The sequence below is a fragment of the Protopterus annectens genome, chromosome 3.part1, assembly GCF_019279795.1.
Source record: "Protopterus annectens isolate FY-2018-M chromosome 3.part1, PAN1.0, whole genome shotgun sequence".
Taxonomy (NCBI): domain Eukaryota; kingdom Metazoa; phylum Chordata; order Ceratodontiformes; family Protopteridae; genus Protopterus; species Protopterus annectens.
This window is the reverse complement of record NC_056732.1, coordinates 170,666,513-170,689,629: the sequence shown is the minus strand read 5'-3', so window position 1 is coordinate 170,689,629 and position 23,117 is coordinate 170,666,513. Positions and strand designations below refer to the sequence as shown.

Here is a 23,117-nt window from a genome sequence, read left to right as displayed (position 1 = left end):
TTTGCACTGTTGATATTCTGAAGATTGGTTCACTCAAGTAAGTCTCCCTTTCACCTGGCCTTTTCTGCTATTTACTGTTGGTTTGCTTGTTTGTTTTGATAGTGTCAAAAGTTTTTGAACTACCCAAACATTTCTGTAGGGCAAATTTCCCAACAGACCTGCTAAATCTCCCAATTTTAGTAAATGGTGATAGGGTTTGAAAATCTGGGAAAAAAAACTGAAATATTTTCTTTTCTTACAGGTTGGAAACCCTGATGAACCAAATGAGGATGAGGTGCCTGAATCTCCTTCAATAGAAAAACTAGACAAAGAAAAAGAACAGAGAGAGTCTAAAAAAAATCGTTGTGAGTAACATATTTATGCTGTTGCTATATAATACAATGCTTGTCATTAGAGACCCATCAGAATTGGTACGTTGGTCATTACAAGATGGGTTGAGCCCTCTTCAGTTGAAACTAGCTGAGCGTACAGTGCTTGATTGAAAGTGTGGCTGCTTTAATGTTTCTCTTCCTTCTGTAAAATTTATTGACCTCAGAGCTATTTTAATCTGGGTTACAGAAGATCTCACCATACATAGTGGATGGGATGACAAGTTTTTTCATTTGTGTTTTTTATTTTTGAGATACCATTTATTTGGCCAGGGCTGTAACGTATCTGATGTTGTCTAGACAAACTGTATTAATACTATATTGCTGCATAACACTGTTATATTTGTGATATGTATATAAACAGAAGTGGTTCTCCTCTGGAACTGATGTAACAATTTCTTCTAGTTGAGTTTTGCAGTATGCAGTATTACAACAAACTTACTTCACCCCCTGGGGGTCTGCTGTCTTCTACAGGGGATGCCAACTGTGCTTGTATCCTCTTGCCCACTAATGTTTGGAAAGGAGGAGGTAAGATAGTGACCACCTTCAAATTTTCTATTTCAGTTAATTAAGGATGAGGCCTTGAAGCATGCAGTAGTGAGCACAGTGTCCTGCTAAGTGGGTGTGCTTCATAAGTGCCCCATACACTCCTTACAGGAATTGCTTGTGGCTTTTAAGAGAGGTTGTTCCTGTAGCAGCAGAGCACACACTTTCTTCAAGGAGGGACCATTGAATGTCATCTTTTAAATCCTTCCCTGAGTTGGCCGACTGGCACAAAACTTGCCAATGGAACACAGAATGCTAGTGTTTCAGTTTGCTTCCTTGATACTGTATCCTCATGCTGCGCTTCACAAAAGTGGCATCATTGTTTACCTCTTTCACCAAAGGGAGCACTGCAGCACATACTTAAAAGGTAAAGAAATTGAATCTCAGTGTTCCATCCCTATTTTCCTTTTATTTCACAGTGTTGAATAGCTGTCATTTGTGGAGTCACCATTTTTGCTGGTAATGCTTCCTTCCTTCATTTTCTGTTTTCAGTATTGGCTTAATGGTTCCGTTTTCTGCCCCCCTGATGAGCCATTCATTCCTTCATTGGGGTGACAGTCCTCTGACCCCTTTGTTCCCCTGTAGAAGTGAGAGTCCGGTATTATAGTGTAGGCCAGTTTGCTGATCCTTATAGGGGAAATGTAAATGTCCCAACATATCCTTGTTCAGGCCATCAATTCTTAAGAAAAATGTAAAGACTAAAAACTGTCATAAGAATGTAAGACTAGGCTTCTTAAGATCCCCACATCTCAATAACCTAATAAGTGCCTATGCTTGCATACAATTCACACAGACGAAACACTGGAGAAAAGAGAAATCTTGTGTTTTTTCATAGATCTCATATGAATGTTTGTTTATTGACCATGACATAGTCATTCAGAAGGATGGCTCCATAGTTTAAGCCTGAGAGACTAAACTGTATTCAAAGCTGTCTGAGCAAAATAACTGCTGCTGTTCGGTCAAGAAGCAAACTCATCCATGTTAAGTTTATCAAGGCTCAGTCTTTTTTTTTTTTTTTTTTTTTAAACAATACTTTTCACATTTTCATTTTGACATTCTGTACAGTCCCTATGTATAGTGCACTTGTTATTTTGGTATTGATTACTCATATAACCATTTTATATAATAATGTGTTTGTACAGTATTAATAAACTCACCTCATGTCAGATGACAGGTACATTCAGTTGTCAAAAACTTGCCATAGTTAGACATGTTTTCTAGTTATGGGCTTCTGTAGCCACCGTCAACACTAAAGATAGCAATGTTTTTATCTGTTTGGTACATGCTATGTTACAGCAACTTGGCAAAATCATCTCTATAGTGAAACTAAATACTCTTCCAAGTTTAAGGCTTATTATTGAATCATTATGGACTGAAGGAACTTTATATTCCTAAAGTATATGCTCTCAAGAACCTCTGAAGAGTCACATCCCCAACATATACTTTTGGGAACATTTATTTTCAAGTCTAGTAGGGGTACATAAATATTTGTGGAAACATTTCCATGCAAAAAAATTCTAATTTTTCTTCTTGAAGTTGCATTATCTAGGACTGTTTCTCTCCACTGATGGTCTGTAATATTGTTACTGAAATATGTCACCCCATGCTGTTTTTACCTTATAATGTACTGCCTCATATGTTATACTTATTTCTCTTTTCATGTCTGCCGTTTCTGTTCTTGCCCGAGTTATCTGCTGTAGGTGGTTTTAAGAAAATTACAATCCAACCTAACCTCCATATATCTTTTTTGAATTCTAACATTAAACCCATGTATGCAAGTTGGCATGAGTTCAGTAGTCCAGACGTTTGTGTAGCTTTATCCCATTATATTAACTCACCATATTTTATCACCTGCTCCTAAAATTCTTAGTTCCTTGTTCTTTCTTCTCCAAATACTCAACATTTTCTCCTGCATTTTTCTTATTGCCATATGTAGTATAACCAGTTGATTATCTGTTTTCCAGGGTTTAATGTCGTCTGGCATAAATGCTTGCTTAATACTTTTATGTGTATAAGACTATGCATAATGTTGTTTATATTCATTTCCTAGATCTGCTCAAATGCCCTGGTATAAGCCTGCCATTACCTCTTCAGGCACTTTGCTTATCATTTGCTTCCACTTGGGCATATATTCTGTTGTCTGAATCAAATATATTAATCTAAGTTGTGTGGCCGTATTTGCCTCCATAGCTGGAAATGCCAAGCCACCCTGCTGTCGCTCTTTTGCTATCCCAAAGAAGCTCCTTTGTTTCATTTTTCGTTTTCTTCCATATCTGATCTCTCTGTTGACACACATAAGCATGACCATATAAAGAATCAGAGAGGCCAAAATCATAATATCTCATTTATGGATGTAGAGAATAAGCTACAACAGCTTCTTTAGTCTTAGCCCACTTGTAATCTTTCGAACAATTTCAGCCCACATTCCCTTAGCTGCTTGCTCAATATCCCATTTCAGCTAAAATTCCAAAGTAATAAGATATCTTCTCTTCCACAAAAAGAGGAAGTCCTATAACAAGGCATGTGCTAGGGAATAGTTCATTATTAATATAGCCTTTGTTTTTGCTTAATTTATTTTATGTCTTACTGTATTATTAAAAGCATTTCAGTTTAGCGGACATAATATAATTTATAAAGTGTAATTGTCAGTGGTTCACTGGGTAGCACACTTGAGTTTGATGATGAAAAAACAGAAGGCCGTGGGTTCTATTTGTACTGTAGGTGACTGGATTAATTTTTAAATTGTTGAAACTGCAGTGTGGGTGGGTGGTTGGTTGGGGGAGTTGCTGTGTGTTGCCCTTCTGATGCGATTTTAACCTGAGGTCTCATCTACTTGAGTCAGTGATAGCTCAGATGGATGAAAAGATCACAAGCAAAATACTAGAACATGTTCCCAATGCCCTGGCCAAATTTCTTCTATTTGTATGAATACCACCTTAGTTTTCTTTAGAAAAGAAGCTGCCATCTTAGAGGGACTAGCCTGGTTAGCAAGGGATAAATAAAGTAATTTTTATCATGTTCTGGAGTGGTAACTCATATGTCATCTGCAAAAAAAGGCTATTTTCTCATTACTGTTTCCCCACTTTTATCTATTTATGGTTGATGGCAAAAATGGACAGCCTTCCTCGTGTCTCTTGTAAGGCTAAATGTTTTAGATAACTCATCGCCATAATTAAGCCTAGCTTGAGCTCCTTTACAGATGTTAAAAATGAGTATTGCTAATGTTTGTGGAAACCCAAATGTCTCATGGGATCTCTTCATAAATTCCCCATTTATCTTGTCAAATGCTTTTACAGCATCCAAACCTATTAATTTTACTATGTTATGTTATTGTGCAGTGTATATTTTTGAATCGTAAGGGTTATGTTAATATTGTCAGATGTTTACCTATATTCTATAAATGCACTTGGCCAGGTTTATTGTTCTCAGCAGTATATTTGCCATTCCTTTTGCCAGAATAGTCACAAACCTTTTGTAGTCATGATTCAGGATCAAAATCTGTCTGTACGACACTGGATCAAGGGTACCTTTCCTCTCCTTCAATGTAACTACCTCTACTGCTTCTACCAAATAAAGGGTGCATCCCCAGCCAGAAAATATTGGTAAAAAGTACTAGCCAGACTTTATTATCTCTTCCTCCTCATTTTTTTCACACGTAATTGCTTCTCTAATTTCAGTTTACTTTATTCTTTAACACTAATACCCCTAGTTCCTACATCTGCTGAGTCGGTTGTTATTGTCTCAAATATGTTCCCATTTCTTGTGTGTTACTCTCAGCTTTGATATCTTGGTTATATAGTATACTGTAATAATTTACCATGGCATTCATCATTTTTTCCTTGATCCACTTCTACTCTACCATTGTCATAATTTCGGATTTTAGTTCTTTTAATCTTTTACTGCCTCAAATGTTGAAGCAAAACTTTGGTTGCTCTAGGGTTATTTACAAAATAGCTGTTTTAAAACCATTGTGCTCTGTTCACTCATTGTCTAATGTTAATTCATATTTTCTAAGTATGTTCACATAAACAGTCTATCTTCTTTCAATTGCTCTTCAACCTTTTATGCTGTAGTTATTATTTTTCTTCTATAAATTCCTTACTTTTAAGCCATCTATTTACATACTGTATTCCATATCTCATTTTTTTTTATTGTGACCACATTTCTAATTCTCAATTTACAATTATCATAATTCTTTGTAGGCTCTTTAATGCTTAGGTTCTAATCCACTTCAGTTGGAGTTTGATCTACTTAATCCTTAAACAGCTATCATTTGTAGAAGTAGTACTAGAAAATGCCACTGTTTGCACAACATACTGTTACTTGCTTTTAAAACAATTTGTGTAGATGCATGATCTGATAATTTTACTGGAAGTGTTTTCTTGGTATATACCATGTACAGTATTCCTTCAATATGTAACATCTATTTAATCTTGCCCAGGAGCCATTTGCCACTGAAAAATGTGTATACCTCCTTCATTCTGTTTGGCAATTAGAGTAGAGGATTAAGGCTGTGAGCTGTTTACAAGCCACTTCCTGTGGTACAGCTTTGATTCCCTCACCCTCCCTTTGCCTACTTTGACCTTGTGCAAGTTGCTTAACCAAACAGTACTTTTGGGTGATTGAAAATTGGGCTAGGCTCTTCAGTGGCCTCCTGGACCATAGCCCTAGGGGCTACCTACTACCTATGAATCTCTGAACATCAGTAAGCCAGAATTCATGCATATATTTCTCTAAGTACCTTTACACAGCTGATATTCTTTATCTTGGCCCTCTAGAGACAACTTCTTTGTTCCCTGTAGGGTTCTACGTTCCTGCTGCAATATTGCATCATTGAGGAAGGGCTATAACTTCTCCCATAATATTCTTTATATCTTGTTCAGTGAATATTGTATAGTGCAGCCAGCATAATTCTTCTACCTTGCTAACAGCTTCTCACCACTGTGTATGTTCCCTGCCTATTCTTTATTTGTTCTTCAATATATTTTCCTATGCCCCTTTAATTAAGACCGTTTTCTTTAGTTCTCCCTCTGTCCCAGCAAAGAAACCCTTCTCCCAACTTTTCTTTATAAAACGTTCATGTTTTCTAGGATTCAAGAGGGTTTCGTATCCCATTTATAACATATGTATTATGGTAGTTTCTTGTCTACTATTGCATTAATATTCCAGATTGATAAGGCAAATTGTGCCTAAATTGAGTTAATGCTCTGTCTTTCTGTTACAAAATGGTCCTTCATGTTTTTCTATCACCTTTTGTGCCAATTTATATTTTTGTGTAATATTGTCTCAACCGAACTTGATCTCTCATTAGAAAATTTAGTTCTTCACTCCCCAAAAAGTAAACTGCACATTAACTACATACATAGTTTTGCAAAGCAAAAGAGCTGGCTGTGTACAAACAGTGTAACGGTTCTTCCAATGTTCTCTAATCACCCAGAATCTGATTTACTCCTTTGGGCTAGATAACAGAAATAAAATTACTGATTTGTTTATTTCATTTGCCTGTAGTATTGTATTTCTGAAGCTGTCCCTGTATCATTCTGTTGCTAGATATTCTGTTTACATTCATTTCTACATAGTGTTCATCCTACAACCAGTACACTTTTTTTAAGTATCTCTTATTTTTCATGAAATATTTCAAACGTTGAAGCTATTTTGAAAAAGGTCAAGCTTTGTCAAGATACAACAACCCCACCTTCTTGCAATCCAGCACAGCTTATCAAGGAAGGCAAACTACATTCCAACAGCACCAGAGGCAGGCCATCTTTAAACTGATAACCCTTCACTCTGATTATCAGCCTGATAATGTCACAAAATGAAATGTAGTAGTTATCTTCTCACTGATCGTTACAGATCTTAATGATTTTAGAACATTTTCCAGGGTGCTTGTTTTACATTTTAATTATACCAATCTCCTGCGTTTAAATAATTTCCCTCAGTAATTGTTTCCATTACATTAGTTTTCTGAGTCTTGCTATCTAGCCTGTTTTCAGTTAACATACTTGTCTAATTTTGTATATATCCATAGACCCCAGTGCATGCATCACCAGGACTACTTGTCTGTTGGTTTCCATCACATATTGTATTAGTTTCCTTTTACATTCATTATTGTATTACATATTACTATCCTTTTCAAAGCAAGATAACAGTTTGTAAATTGGGACTTTTATCTGACAGCATTAAGTATTGGTTTCCTTATTTAGTTAGATATAAACTTTCATCATTATGTGAACTTTTAAGGTGTAGCTCTAGGAGACTTGTCATATTGACCAATGATGTGACAACCCAACCCCCTGGGAAATGGGGTTGACAATGATAGTTATATTATTGCATTCATGTAAATTGTAAAATTCTTTTGTATCTAGCATGTACTAATTTCCAGTGGTTTTAAAGTGTCAAGTATTCCCATTGTTTTTTTTTTTTTTTTTTAATTGAGTCTTCATTTTTTTGAAAACCGTTTCCTTTCCTTTGTTTTATTTGTTATTTTTATTGTGGAAGACGAGAAAGGAAAGGGCTATGCGGGAAATCTTTGTTATGAAATGTCCACAGTTTGAGTTTCTACAACTGATGACTGTTTGTTTTTCCCCGCGCCATTGTTCTTTCTATTTGACAGTTCATCTCATGACTGTATATCTAGGTTTTTTATCTAAATGGCTAGAGTTGTTGTTGTTTTGTCTTTCGGCTTTTCCCTGTTAGGGTTCGCCACAGCGGAACTCCGGTCCGCTAATGATTGATAGTTGATTTTTATGTGGTGAGTTACCAGCCTTGATGCATAACCTTCAACGAAGGTACGCCTGTTCACGCATGTCTCCATGCAGAAGACGCTCTAGCTGAGAATCGAACCAGACAGCGTCTTATTGTGAGGCGACAATATTGTTAAATATTGCAGGATACAATAATTTGTAATGAAATTTCATTTCTTTGCAGAGTCTTGTGGAAGAAAAATAATTTCTGTTCATGTTTGTAATGAAAAGTTATTTATCCACATTAACCCTTGTGTTTTGAACTTTTAAAGTTGTACCCATCTACTACAGAGTAAAAAAAAATTCCTCCTTTAGCTGATATGTCTGCAGTTTAATCAGAATAGATTTGTGCTGCCTTGTCAGTCTTACATTTGGAATATTTACAGCATGTGCTCTTTTTATTTTAATATCAAAAACAAAGTCCGTACTATAAGCCAAGGCATTTTCTCAGAAATTCTTAACAGTCCCTGTTCTGGTATTGTTTTAAACCTCAGTTTTTTCTGTTTGACCTATCCAAGAGTTCAGGTAGAGTCTGTGCTATTCCACTGTTGTTCTTTCTTTGAAATAATGTCATCTTCTACTTGTTTTATTTCTGAAGGTCGTAAAATTATTGTTCTTAAAATGTTTTGTAATAATTTGGAGCTTTTATCCAAGGGCCTCAGCTGAAAATGTCCAAACCACCATAAACACTATACCATAATCTTTATATCTCTACCCCTTCATCCATTGTAAAACTCTCCTTTACAGAACTCATATTTTGACTCGTGTATTACTGTATCTGAATTTGTATTTGTATTGTATTTAAATTTTGTATTACTGCATTTGAATGTGTATTTGTATTGTATGTGAATTTTGTATTATTGTATTTAACCTTGTTGTTGTTTTTAAGCTTTGTATTTAACCTTGTTGTTGTTTTTAAGCTATCTGTAAACACCCGTCTTCAATGTATTTTATTCTCTGTATCTTACGTTTTGTGGAGCTTTTCTTCCTGGACCTCCACTGAAAATGGGTCTCCGACCCAGTGGACTTTCCTGGTCAACAAATGCCAATAAATAAATAAAATAGGCTAATACCCAGTTGGACTTTCCTGGTAATCAAGTGTTAGTAAGTAAATAAATGTCAATAAATACCTTATGCTGATGACATTTTTTGTTATATGCCCTGCCTTATTAATGTAGAGCAATTGTTGCAAACTGTATTAGTTCACTAAGTACCTGTTTACTTCTAACAGGCTGCCCATAAACTTCACCAGGACATTTTAAAACTTGGAACCAGTAAAAGGTAACGCTGTCTGATGGGTTACGTTAGTATAGCTGATCCACTTAAACCTGGAAAAAGTCCAAACTTAAAAATATGTAGGACTTTAGTCAGTCCTAGCTGTATCATTTAAGATGACTAGACAATCAAAATCCTGCTGCTTTATCTCTGATGTTCTTCATGTTTCACTGTTGCAGTCATTACATTTGGGTAATCCTGCTGGCAAGTTGCCCTCAGTCGGCCTGAATTCCAAAGTCCTGGGTCCTGCATCGGCTGCTGTTGCCCCTTCCCTGACATCAGGTCGTCAGGGGTATAAAAGAAGCAGCTGACGCCATTTTCTTTAGTCTTTCTTCCCGCGCAGTGCCCGAAGCAGAAGCAGTTCTCAAGTGCCGGTCGGACGACTCCTGAGATTTTCGTGTTCGAGTTTCAGATCCGAAGTCTTCAATAAAGCTAAGTACCCCGTTGGGGAAACCTTTTTCTTGCTCCAGACCGATGTCAGAAAAAGTAAATAATTGTATTTCTTGTGGAAAGCAAATACCTCATAAGGATTTTCATTCTTACTGTATTCCTTGCCTAGGCCCTGATCACAACGTTTCTGGTTGTCGGTTTTGTGCTAGATTTAACCAACGCACTATTAAGCGTCTGTATGATTTTGCTTTAAACTATTTTGGACGCAGGTTTAATTATCCAGAAATGTCGTCGGATAGCCATCCGACTACTGGAGTTCACAAAAAATGCAAAGAAAAGGAGAGAGGTAGACAACCGAGGCCCAAAACTGACGACAAAGCTTCTCCTAAGCCAGTCGCCGGTTCTCAGTGAGGCACTTTCGCAGCCCCTGACGCCCACTACTTTGGAGTTGCAGGCCACTGCCAACTCCCACATGGAGTCGGCCATGCCGCTAGAAACTCAAGGTATTGGAGTCTCTGATACTATTCCTTCAGATGGGCCTGGAGCCGCTTAGCAGGCACCGGCTTCTGAGGGTGTATTCAGACCTAAACATCTTTACATTAAACCGACTGCAAAGGCAAAGACTGAAGCACCTTCTAAAGCAAAGAAACAAATTCAAGAGTCACGTGGTCAGGCCTCTATGCCCAAAAGACAGATGCTCGAAATGGCCGAAGACTTGATTACCTTGATCAGGGGTTCCCATCCCCCTCCTGATAAGAGGCCTAGGCAAGAGTCTGACTATGAATCTTCCGATCAGATTTCCATTTCTTCTGATCAGGAATATCCCCCCCCCGTCCATGAGGATTCTGATGCTGAAGAATCTATACCTTCAGCTTCTCCTCCAGAGGACTATTCTTTTGGGGGAACCTTGCATACCATGAGGGAGCATTTCCTCTGGGAGAGCCAAGATTTTTCAGAATCTAAAATGAGGCTCAGGGATTTCCTTTTACTTCCTCAACACAGGCACTAGCCATTCCACCTGTGTAAGACATTGTAGATGATGTGTTTTCGGAGTCTAGTCTTACCCGACTCCTTACCTCCAGCTCCTGTTAAGCTTGACAGATATTACAGGGTTCCTGACTCTCATAAATTCATTTTTAAAAACCCTGCTGCAGACCCAGAAACTATTTCACAGGGTCCCAAAGGAGTTGAGGCTTCCGCTGCAAAAAACCCTACCCCCTCTGACAGAGATTCTAGGGCACTGGATAGATGGGGAAAAAAGGTTTACACATCTGCTACCTTGGCTATAAGGGCCTTAAACTGTCAGTTTCATATGCTCAAATATCAGCAACATGTCATGGCATTACTTAAACAGAAAATATTGTTAAACTCTGAATGTGCAGAAAACAAGGAAATGCAGGATTTATTGCATGCAGCTGAACAAGTTGGAAAGCATACTTTGCAATGTGGTTTTGATTCTTTGGAGGCCTCTTGCAGGGCTGCATTTACAGGTTCTGTAATTAGGAGGCATGCTTGGTTAAAGGAACAAAATATGCCTGATCATGTCAAAGTTAAATTATTAGATGCACCTTTACAGCATGATACTTTGTTTGGTGTTAAGGCAGAAGAGGTGTTAAAGAAAATGGAGGACAAAGCTAAATCTATGCAAACTGTCAAAGATTTTTTTACAAGTACAGCCACCTAGGTTTAGTAGACACTGGCCAACAAAGAATTGATCCTTTCCTGTGTCAGACAGACCTCAAAGGGGCAGATCCAGATGCCCTAGAGGCAGATCCCAGGCACAAGGTTCATGCAGGTCAAAGCAATGGGGTGCTTCTACCTCCAAAGTTGGAGAAGACAAATCACAAACATACAGGAAACAGTCCCAATGACCTCTCCCTGCCTGCACCAAGCACTTATCTCCTGGCAGCACCCTTAGGGGGAAAATTAGCACTTTTTTCTCAAAATTGGCACATTATAACCCAGGACAAGTGAGTTCTAAATATCGTATCACAAGGCTACAAGTTCCATTTCCATACCCTGCCAAAGGCAAACGGCTGGCCAGATCTGCCAAAAAATTAATGGGCAGAGGCACAAAAACAAGTCTCATCCCTCATGGACATGGGGGCCATTCACCAAGTACCAGAGCAAGAGCATAGACAGGGATTTTACTCAAGACTGTTCTTGGTACCCAGAAAGGACAAGGCCTGGAGGCCAGTACTGGACCTATCTATTCTGAACACATTCCTGGGTGTACCAAAATTCAAGATGTTGACTTTGCAGCAGCTTTTGCCCATGCTGGGCAAGAACGCTTGGCTTGTGACTTTAGACCTAAAAGAGGCATACGTGCATGCCCCAATCAGACAAATATGCAGAAGATACTTCAGATTCAAGGCTGGCTCAATGCATTACCAATTCTCTGCACTGCCCTTTGGCTTATCTACTGCACCCAGGGTCTTTACAAAGTGCCTGGCACCAGTAATTGCATTCTGCAGACAAAGAGGAATACAAATATATCCTTCCTTGGACGACTGTCTAATTCAAGCAGAGAACAAGGACATTCTTCTACAGCATTTGGCATTTGTGAAAAGACTTCTAACATGCCTGGGGTACACAGTCAACGAAAAGAAATCAAAAGTAGTACCCTCTCAGGAGATAATATTCCTGGGTGCAAGCTTAAATGCAACTTCCCAGATGGCTTATCTCACGCCAGACAAACAAAGGCAACTGACTACCTATTTCAAAATGCTGGCAACAAAGGCCCAGTTATCTGCAAGAGAAATTCTGCAGGCTTTGGGCTTGATGACATCCTGCATCCTACTAATTCCATATGCAAGACTGCATATGAGGAAACTTCAATGGTACCTAAAAAGCGTTTGGGCTCAACATTGCCACAGTCTGGAAACTATGATTACTCTCATTCCCTGCCTGCAACAGGAGTTTCGACGGTGGGCAAACGCTTGTCACCAAATCAAGGGACAGCCATTCACATTACCCCCAGCCATGCAAACACTAACAACGAATGCATCAGATTATGCCTGGGGGGGCCACATGGCAGGAAGATGCATTCAAGGCACATGGTCCTCAAACCAAATGCATCTACATATCAATCAAAAAGAGATGCTAGCTGTTCAAAATGCCCTGACAGCTTTCAAGGACCTACTTTATTAGGGCAACTACTGATAAAGACAGACAACACCACGGTCATGTGGTATATAAACAAGCAGGGGGGCACACATTCTTACCCCCTTTGCAGACTAGCCATGCCTTTGTGGACACAGTATTAACTTACCAAGTACATCTGCAGGCACAATTCCTGCCAGGAAGGAAAAATACTCTGGCAGATGAACTAAGCAGAAACCTCATGGACCCCCACAAGTGGCAGCTGGATCCACAAGTCTTCAGCATGATAATAAAGAAATGGGGACGCCCGGACATAGATCTATTTGCCTCCCCTCACAACTACGAACTAAAAAGATTCTGCACAAGGATTTATCACAGACATGCATGGAAAGTGGACGCCCTATCTTTCAGCTGGAAAAACCTATCAGTATATGCCTTTCCCCCACTACCTCTCCTCCCCAACGTACTCCTAAAGGTCAGACAGGAGAAGCCAAAGATGATACTGATTGCCCCAGACTGGCACCGCCAGTACTGGTATCCAGTACTAAGGAACTTGTAATGCCCAGCCTGGACCTTACCTCAAATATCTCCTCTACTGTCCCAGCAAAACAATCATATCCTGCACAGCCAACTCAGGACTTTAAACCTGGCAGCATGGCGGATAATGTAGTCATACAAAACACACCTCTCAGTAAAGCTGTGATGGATGTCATTTTGGAAGCCAGAAGGCCTAGTACTAGAAAATCATATGCTGGAAAATGGAAGAGATTCTGTCCTTGGAACCAGGCACAAGGAACAGATACAGCTGTGCCAAATATTCCTCAGATTTTGCAATACTTAACTGAGATGCTGGACAAAGGCCTATCTTTTTCATCTATTAAAATTCATGCCTCTGCCATTTCAGCTCATTACAATGCAGAGCCACCAATCTTTTCTCATCCCTTATTAAAGCAGTACCTCAGAGGAGCCAAAAATGTAAGGCCTCCAAGGAGATTGCCAATGCCTGCATGGGACCTCAACTGTTTCTTGGAAAAACTCACCCTGCCTCCTTTTGAGCCAGTGGCTACTGCTGATATAAAGTTTTTATCTTGGAAAACAGCTTTGCTCCTAGCAATAACTTCTGCAAGACGAGTTTCAGAGCTACAGGCACTCATGGCTGTGGAACCTTTTAGCATTTTTTTACCCAGACAGGGTCTCTCTGAGGACAAACCCAACATTTATGCCTAAGGTGGTGTCCAGTGTGGCTCTTAACCAAACTATTCACCTGCCAGCTTTTTATCCAAATCCACAGAACAAGCGGGAGAGAATTCTGCATTCTTTGGACGTACACAGACAGCTTAGATTCTACTTGGACAGAAACAAAGTTTTCAGAAAGACAGAGCAATTACTAGTGTCATATGCTGCAGGATCACAAGGAAAGGCTATCTCAAAGCAGACTGTTTCAAAGTGGATAGGCCACTGCATTCGTTTCTGCTATGTACACCATGGCAAGCCAGTGCCTAAGGGCATTAGGCCACATTCAACCAGAGCTGTAGCCACTTTAGCAGCCTTTCTCAGGGGAGTACTTACCAAGGACATTTTAGAGGCTGCTACCTGGAGTTCAGTGCACACCTTTACAAAGCACTATCATCTGCCACTCTACTCTAAATCCAGGGCAGGCTTTGCCACTGCAGTTCTGCAGGGCCTCATAGCCGCTCCAAATGCTGTTTAGCTCCAGCCTCCCAACCATAGCTTTGGGACTCTACCCAATTGTAATGACTGCAACAGTGAAACACGTAGAACATAGTACAGTTGTGTACACTTTCCATAAATGTAGATGTTTGAGTGTGTTCACTGTTGCAGTCCAGGTTACCCACCCGCCATCCCCCTTTTCTTCTGATGGAACCTATCTTTCCTTCTCTGATTTATACAACCTATGTGGTGTATTTGCTTGTAGATGAAGGTAAAATTTATATTGGTGCATCTAATTTTATATATATAAATTTTGGCTACCCTTTTAGGGGGCACCTGACATCTGGGGCAAGAAAAACGAAAGAAAATGGCGTATGCTGCTTTTTTTATACCCCTGACGACCTGACGTCAGGGAAGGGTCGACAGTAGCCGACGCAGGACCCAGGACTTTGGAATTCAGGCCGACTGAGGGCAACTTGCCAGCAGGATTACCCAAATGTAATGACTGCAGCAGTGAATACAATCTAACATCTACATTTATAGTAAGTGTACACAACTGTACTTTCTCCAATTACTGACCCAGGAAAAGCCATATCCAGAAATGTACAGCGTCCTTGCCCTGAGTGGGTCCTGCTAGTCAATGATATGATCTTGTGTCAGAATACTCATCTTGTGTACAAATTGCCACGAACACTGTCCAGGTTCATAATATTAGCCCCACAACAGGCATAACTCTCCATTACTCTTCAGAAAGCCGTCTGTCTGTGCCAGCCCATGTCTCACTTCTGTTATCTTCATGTACCATTAAAGTACTTATAATCAGATATTACTCCCCCAGTAGCATACTAAACATGAATAAGTTACTGTATGCTCTTTGCACAAACTGAAACTACTCTAACACTGCAAAAAAGAAAAGACATTGTGTTTGCTAATTGGAATTACATTTTGGTAGACATTTACAATTAAACCAAGTGCTCAAATTTCAGATCCAAGCTAATAGACCACTCATAAAAATTATGTACATATGTTGCTGCTTCTGAAGTAATGGGTAAAACCAAATTGGTACCATTTACCAATGTATCCCTTTAACCAAATAGTCTATGAAACACTACTAGTTGTAGCTGTTGTCTGATGATGCACAATCATTTCTGGTAAGAGCATTCATTTTAATGTTTTAAGTATTACTAACATTGCATAGTTACACTGTAAACACTGTGTATTCTACTACTTAGCATGATGTATACTCAAATACTATTTGTACATAAACTTCCTGCAATTTTGTTTTTAGGTTAAGTGTAGTAGATATCAACTGAAACTACTACACTTGTAAATATAGTGTTGTAGACTGTATTACTGCTGCGGTATCTTTTGTAAATATTATAAGCTACCATTGCCTGTTACTGAAACTTTTCTGCCTAATGGGATCATGACTGAAAAGGTTTCTTTGATCACTATGTTCATCTGGTTAGCAAATCAGATAAATGTAACATGTGAGTTGATTACAAACTAGCATCTTCCCAAATTTAAATGACCACTTTATAAGAGTTTTTCCCCCACTGTGTGGCTGTGGGAAAGGACTGGCACAACATTTTGTATGCATTTTCATGGGTACACCATTGGAATATATTTTGCTTCCCATGTAAACATATACGTGATGTTCTGGAGCAACCTAGACTTTAATAGGTGTTGGTTTTCTAAGGTAGTGACATGAGCTAGTTTGATCTTATTTTATTGTAGTTAAATAGTTTAGAAGATGTATAATTTTCTGAAGTTTTTCCATTTCAGAGACAGAAGTCATGAGGATTCTAGGGAGGAATTTGTTCATTACAGTTAAATAAGTTGTCTTTGTTAAAGATGTTTATATGTTCATCACAATTGAAAGTGCTTTATTTTAAAGATATTTGTTGTGCTTAGTAACTTGGCAGAGCAGTAGATTTGTTTTACTGTCAAGGATATAATTAGCTAGAATAGTATTCATACATAATCATGAGACATAGTATAACGGCTGGAATTTGTGTGCCGTATAGATTCCGAATTAGAAAAGATTCTTTACTCGTTTATTTTATAACTCAGAAAAAAATTTGATGTTTGTAAGAGACTCGTATGTTAACTGCACAAATGGCTACTGTTAGTGAAAGTTTTGTCAAACTGTTTTTGCACCAGGCAAACATAAAAGCAAATCCAGTGTGGCAATTTTAGTAAAAAACAAATACATTCTCAATAAATTCTTAATTTGACCTATGTATATTATGTTAGCTTAATTTTTCAAACAGTATAATTGGTAAACCAGTGCTAGTGTTAAGTATCTAATTCATCTTGTCTGGTAAGATGAATTTCATAGTATTTACCTTAAAATGTGTTAAATTCAAGCATTGTTATGCAAGTTTTGGTGGGGGTTAGAATGCTTTTTTACTCAAAGCTCAGCACACTTTCTAAAGTTGTGAGTAATTGCAGCATATCTGAAACAAACTAGTAGTTGCAGAATGTTTTATAACTTAATGTATTCCTCCAGGCTCCTGTACCCACAGAATGATCAGGTTATGTTTTTGTGTAAAATGCTTAAGTCCTGGTCCATGGTAGACTTCTTTCTTATGCCTCAAGCTTTAGCTTATGCTATTAAAGATGTGTATAACCTCTCTAGTGTTTAGATTACTGAGAGGTGCAACTAGTTTTAAACACTGGCCAGTTTAGTAAATCTGTTAAACTGGGATGTATGAGACATTAATTATAATGGTTCTAGTAATGTAGGATTTAAATTCAAAGAACTGAATCTTATTTTAGATTCTTATCCAAGAAATCTGGTAAAAGAACTGAAGTTAAACCAGACTTATAGTGGACCTCCTTGATGACAGAAATGCAGGGTTGTATTCTTAAACCTGGCTTCCTATTACAAATACTAATAAAATGAAGGAAAATAGTTTTGACATAATAAAATCATTGGTAGTTCTTCAAATATTTAATTATGACAAGGATGTTGAGGACCAAATTGAATTGTTGAAAAGTGAGAAGAATATTGGTTAAAAAACAAAACAAAAAAAAAAACAGATTTCCTTGTTTGAATTGAGGATGATTGCCAATTATTCTATATAGGCCCAAGTCCTTTCTGAAGTATTTACAAGTTGTACACATCTATAAACCAAATGACTACAGTTCTTCAAAGTTAGTAACAATATTATGACCTTAAGTGAGTGTGTATTTGAAGTCTCTAGAAATATCAAAAGCTAACCAATGAGTTAGGTTCATAAGTATTTTCAATGTTATTGATCTGTGAGGATCTTAAGAAGCCTGGCCTTATATTCCCATGGTAGTTTTTAGCCCTTATATTTTACATTCTAATCCCCAAGAGACAGGCAGAGCAATGATAAGTTGGGACATTTACATTCCTATCCATAAGGGACACAGGCACCAACATGGGAAGTATCTTGTGGTTTTCTATCCAGTCATCCAAATTACATTCAGATAGAGTAAAAGAAATACTTTGCTTTATGTGGAGTGGCGGATTGTTCCATGGTAGAGGTATTTGCTATGATATGTACCCTTTATCCAACATGTTCTGTTTTTGTCGCAAAAGAGATTGGGGTCCCTTATGCATGTATTTGTACTACTTTTGGACTTGTGATTGTGTACTAGATCTGACAGGGTGGGGTCTATTGGGGCTGTATATGCAAGTCAGAGTTCTCTTAGTAGCCTGTATGATACCTGGAGGGAGAGATGAGGCTTTTAGATGGTTTGCATAGTTTTTGTGATTCAGGCCCTTGATTTTTTTTTTATTGAGAAAGCTTTGTGATCACCCTAGTTGTGACAAGTATTTTGGACAGGGACATACCAAATGGGGCATTATATTCATTGCTCAACTTATTGAGAGCTTAAGCAGGCAGGAATTCACACAAAGTGTAGAAGATTATTTAGAAGTACTAAATTTCTCCCCAAATCCCTTTGCAGAAAGACTTAACCAATCCTTATTTATAGATGGAGTTCACATAGTTATATAAAAAAGATAAAGCACTGGGACCAGATGATTTACTGCTGGGATATAAAATGTTTCATAGATCAGTAGTATATTATCAAAAGTCTTAAGTCATGTTCAAAGTATAGGAGTAAGAATTTGTATTTAAATCAATCTAAGCAAGCAATCTTTCCCATCCCAAATACTGATGGATTAGGCCTGACAAATTCTAATTCCACTGATCTAAAAAATGTTGACTATATAATTTTTTTTAACATATTTTGCAACAGACTCTGTTGTTATTCTGGCATGCTTTACTGTCGTGTCAAGACTAGGCAGACATGCATTCAGATTGTCACTATGGACATGTTAATGTTATCCAGAAACCACTTTAATAGCCTTGATTTTACATTAGCAGGCAGTACTGCTATGTTTTTTGACTGACTCAACTCACTCTTTCTCTGTAGAGTTCTGATCAAGTTTAGATTCCAATAAACATTTATAAACTGTACCAAGAAACTTTATTTAAGTTTGTATACTTTACTATATGTGAACAAAACTTGTCTAAGTTAATATGAATAAAAATATTAACACACCAAGTGTGTCTGCTCTCCCCTTATTTACTCTTTGTACTTCAAGGTCAAATATTTTATTTTGTACAATAGTAGGGATAACTGTCTTGCTCCCTGCATTTGCAGATTTCTTTGGAATCCATTTTCAGGCACCAGTATATGGTATTGTCAAGGTGTTTGAGCTTATGTTTTTTTTTAATTACAAATTAAATATGGCAGCATTATTTTCGCCTTCTGATAACTGTCTAATAATAAGACACTTTGATTAGTTTAACTGCAACATTTAAGCTGATGTGTGAAGAGTATTGCTTTCATCCAACATAATGATCACTCAGTTAATATACTGAGATGATGGAATGAAGTAAAACAAAACTTAAGTACAGGGACAGTTATGAAATCTTTACACATTTCATTTAAAACATTTTCTGAGTCCTTATCAGTTCTTCTGTCCAGCCTATTTCTAAAGGAACACTAGACCATGCTTACAGAATGTATACATTTAGCTGGTCTCATAATTGAATATGTAAAAAAAAAAAAAAAGTATATTCTTTCTTTAAAGAGAGTGGTGGCTATAAGGTGCCTGATGTGCATGTCTGCTGTCTAATTTGAAGATCAGGTGGACTCTTGTAAGCAACTGGATTAGTCAAGGAAAATAGAGTGGCCACCCGTTTGGGTAAGGATTAGGTCTAAAATCATTCTTTAGATTATAACCACAGTGCCTTGCCTTTCCTCTACAATAAAATGTTACAAGATCCAAAAGTTGATATTGTTTAGTCTCACCAGTTCTTTTCAGTAACTAGTTAAAATACTAAAAAACTGGTATTTTGTACTAGTCTATTATTAATAATCCCAATATTATGTTACAGAATGGCTTGATAGATGCATACCATTTCTGAGTACAGTCTAACATGGTGGTGTAGGATTTCATTGTAAAGAATACAAGTCAGCAAATTAAGTTTATGATACATAAATTTGCCCAAATAATTCATGTCATCGTCATAGCCAAGGCATTTGACACTATCCCCCACTCAGGGATCATTGACAAACTCACCCAACTAGGTGTCAGCCTTTATATCGTTAGATGGGTTGTTAACTGGCTCACTGATTAGAACCCATATAGTCAAAAGAGGGGAATCCACCTCCAACACCAGACATGAAACCAGTGCTGTTCCACAGGGATCAGTCCTGGGACCTCTACTGTTTGGAATTTCTCCGAAATACAAGCAAAAAATAAAGGTCTGTGGCTGACAAAGTTTGCTGATGACTGCAAATTGGGAGCAGTCATAGAATCTCCAAATGATGTCAACATCCTTCAAGAGGGTCTTACACAAACAAATGATTGGTGCCAAAGTCATTGCCTTAAATGCAATGCAAAAAATGTATCATCATCTCTTAAGGTAAGGGTGATGTTCATGCTAACTACAACACCTTTATTATGCACTCTGTAGTGAGAGACCTGGGCACACCGGTTGACAGCAATCTTAGCTTTGACCAACATGTCTCCACAGTGGTAAGAAGGGCATTTTGTCTTGTTCATCTAGTAAGTAAGGGCATTACCTCCAGAAAAAATAAGTTACAACCTCCCTGTAGTCTTCCCTTATTAGGCCAATAATTGAGTACAACATCCCTTTCAGTATGTACCTTTCCAAGCACCTGCAGCAATTAGAGACCACAAAGGTTCTTCACAAGGAAAATTCTAGGTCTTCAACATTTGTCGTATGTGGATTGTCTGAAATCACTGTCACTTTATTCTGTTTCATACAGACTACTCGGAGGCAATCTCTGCCTTTGATACAAGCCAATTGTCCCTGCTTTATTGGAAATGCTGCATCTCTGTAAGTCAAATGGTACATAGGTTATTTTATTTATTATGAATTTATTTATTGACATTTGTTAACCAGGTTGGTCCAGCTGGGCTTGTGGCCCATTTTCAGTGGAGACCCAAGGAGAAAAGCTCCAAAAAAACACAAACAGTTTACAGAGAATCAAACCTTTGAGTCAAAAAATATGGTCAAAATCAAATGTACAAGAATGTGAGAGAGACTAAGCAGAAATGCAAACAGATGATGTATACATATCAATATTAAAGAGTTAAGTCCAACAGTATTTATTGTAGAGTTTAATAAGTATCCGCAATAGTGAAGAACTTAGCTGTATGTGGGGGGACTGAAAAGGTATATAGTAGGGTTGTGGGGAGCTTAAGTAGGAGTTTGACAAGGACATATTTTAGAGTTGAGTAAATGAAGTCTGAGTTTTCCTTTAAAGTGGTATGGGTGAATGATCGAACAAATGTCTCGTGGGAGTTTGTTCCAGTGTTACTCGCTCTAAAGACCTTAACCTGGTATGTGCCATTAATAGAACCTGCTGGAGGGACAGATTTGTCTCCCAGAGGTTACTACACTTTTGGAACAAACTCCCACTTCATTTCAAACAGAGTACATCATTGGCCCTCTTCAAATGCAGTCTGGATGATTGGATAGGCAACTGTAAATTCAGTCCAGCGGGGGTCCCACCTGTGTCCTTCTTGACAAGAACAGTAGGTGCTGATCATGAATATAATTGGCTAGTCTTCTAAGGGCCCTGGCGTCATTAGCCTAGTAACTTCCTATGATCCTATGTCTACAGTTAGTATTGTATGGTCTATCCTTGTGTCTGTACAAACTGCATTTTGAAACTAGGATTAAGTATATTTATTTCCAGTTACTGAAGCAGGTACTTCTATATATCAAACCAGTTTCAAAGATGTATAAATTTATTGCCAAGAAAGTTTTTAGCCTCTGTCTATTCCAGTGTTGTATCAAGGTCAGTTGTGATAGAACTTTTCATAAATGTGATATTTGTAAAACATTTGGGAGATGTCCAGTATTGTACACACCTCTCATTAACTGCACTATGCAGAATTTATTATGGCTAATGTATAGTTTACTTAACAAAAAATGGTAGTTTACTTGCCAGATTTATTATCACTTTGTAAGGATGTGGTTCTGGTAGCACATATTTCTCTTAGTTATGCATACAAAAAATGTGTTGTGATGATGATAAAATGAAGTCATTAGACATAATGATATTTGTCTTATGCATACAAAAATTCTGGAGTACTGTTAGCAGTAAAACAAAATCATTCCACTTTAATGGTACAGGATTTAATGTGGCACTTTCTAAATACGTGTCAGTTTTATAAAAATAACAAAGGGAAACCTCAAAACTCTGAATTGGAATTTTTGCCATGGCTAAAATGTGTATATCAGTACATTATCCATATTAATTATTTTCAAAGTGAGACAGTTTCTTTAACAGTGCAAAAGGATACACAAATTGACAAAGCAAGAAACTAGGGAGATAACACTACAAAACCTGTCTCTAACACAGTTGCTCAGTACGTTATGAAGGAAGTATTCAGAGACAACTGTAGCACCGCAGGGGTAGGAAGCCTTTGCTCTGGCAAGTAGCACAGTAGCTGCGGTGTTTGGGATAGTACCGTATGCGCATGCAGTAGTCTGGGGGCATGGTTAATGTAAATTAGCCATGTATTCTGCCTTGAAGCCCTAATCTAGGATTGAAGTAGCATGGTGTACCTGTTCAGAAACAACTTTGTCACATTATTTTAGAGCAGGGCACTAGGACTGAACTTATTTTACAGTGTTCACCTATTGTTGTCTGTGGTAGTCATGAGGCACGAAGCACTGCGACATTTAAGTGCTGCTAGCCTGTGTTTTGTGTGTGTGTATATGTTTGTCTGTCTATTTGTACGTGCTTGTGCATCAGCAGTGCATAGGTGGTTAGGAGAAACACTAGCTTCCCTAGGCATTTGATTTGGAGCCATGTAAAGGAGTTGCTAGTGAGGCATGGATGTTCATCGTGTTACACTGCTGCAGTCATTACACTTGGGTTATCCTGCTGTCAGGCGGTTCCCCAGTCGACCTGAGTTCCAAAGTCTTGGTCCGGCATCGGTTGTTGTCGCCTCCTCCCTGACGTCAGTGTGACAGGGGTATACAAGATGCAGCCAACGCCATTTTCTTCAGTCTTTCTTGCCGCGCGGTGCCAGAAGCAAAAGCAGTTGGCAAGTGCCGGTCGGCCGACTCCTGAGATTTTCATTCTGAATCCAGAACTGAAGTCTTCTACAAAGCTAAGTACCTCGTTGGGGAAACTTTTTCTTGCCTCATACCGATGTCAGTAAAAGTTAATAACTGTATTTCTTGTGGGAAGCAAATACCTCATAAGGATTTCCATTCTTATTATATCCCATGCCTAGGCCCAGACCACAACGTCACTGGTTGTCGGTTTTGTGCTAGGTTTAATAAGCGCACTATTAAATGTCTGTTTGATTTTGCCCGACATTATTTTGGCAGAAAATTCAATTATACCATGCCGTCAGAACTTCCGATGACCGGAATACATAAAAAGCGCAAAGACAAGGATAGGCATCCAAGGCCCAAAACTGACGACAAAGCCTTTTCTAGGCCAGTCACCGGTTCTCCAGTTTTCAGCAAGGTGCCTTCGCAGC

At 38.2% G+C, this 23,117-nt stretch overlaps 1 protein-coding gene across 9 annotated transcripts in view; it reads left to right on the top strand.

Moving 5' to 3' along the window:
- Positions 1-23,117, top strand: part of ARHGAP12 (Rho GTPase activating protein 12) — a 1,910,410-nt gene that overhangs the window by 1,572,948 nt on the left and 314,345 nt on the right. For all 9 annotated transcript variants that reach the window (XM_044066697.1, XM_044066699.1, XM_044066698.1 and 6 more), the window contains one exon: positions 242-344. In XM_044066697.1, coding sequence (XP_043922632.1) covers positions 242-344 — 103 coding nt within the window. The remainder of the gene's footprint in view (positions 1-241; positions 345-23,117) is intronic.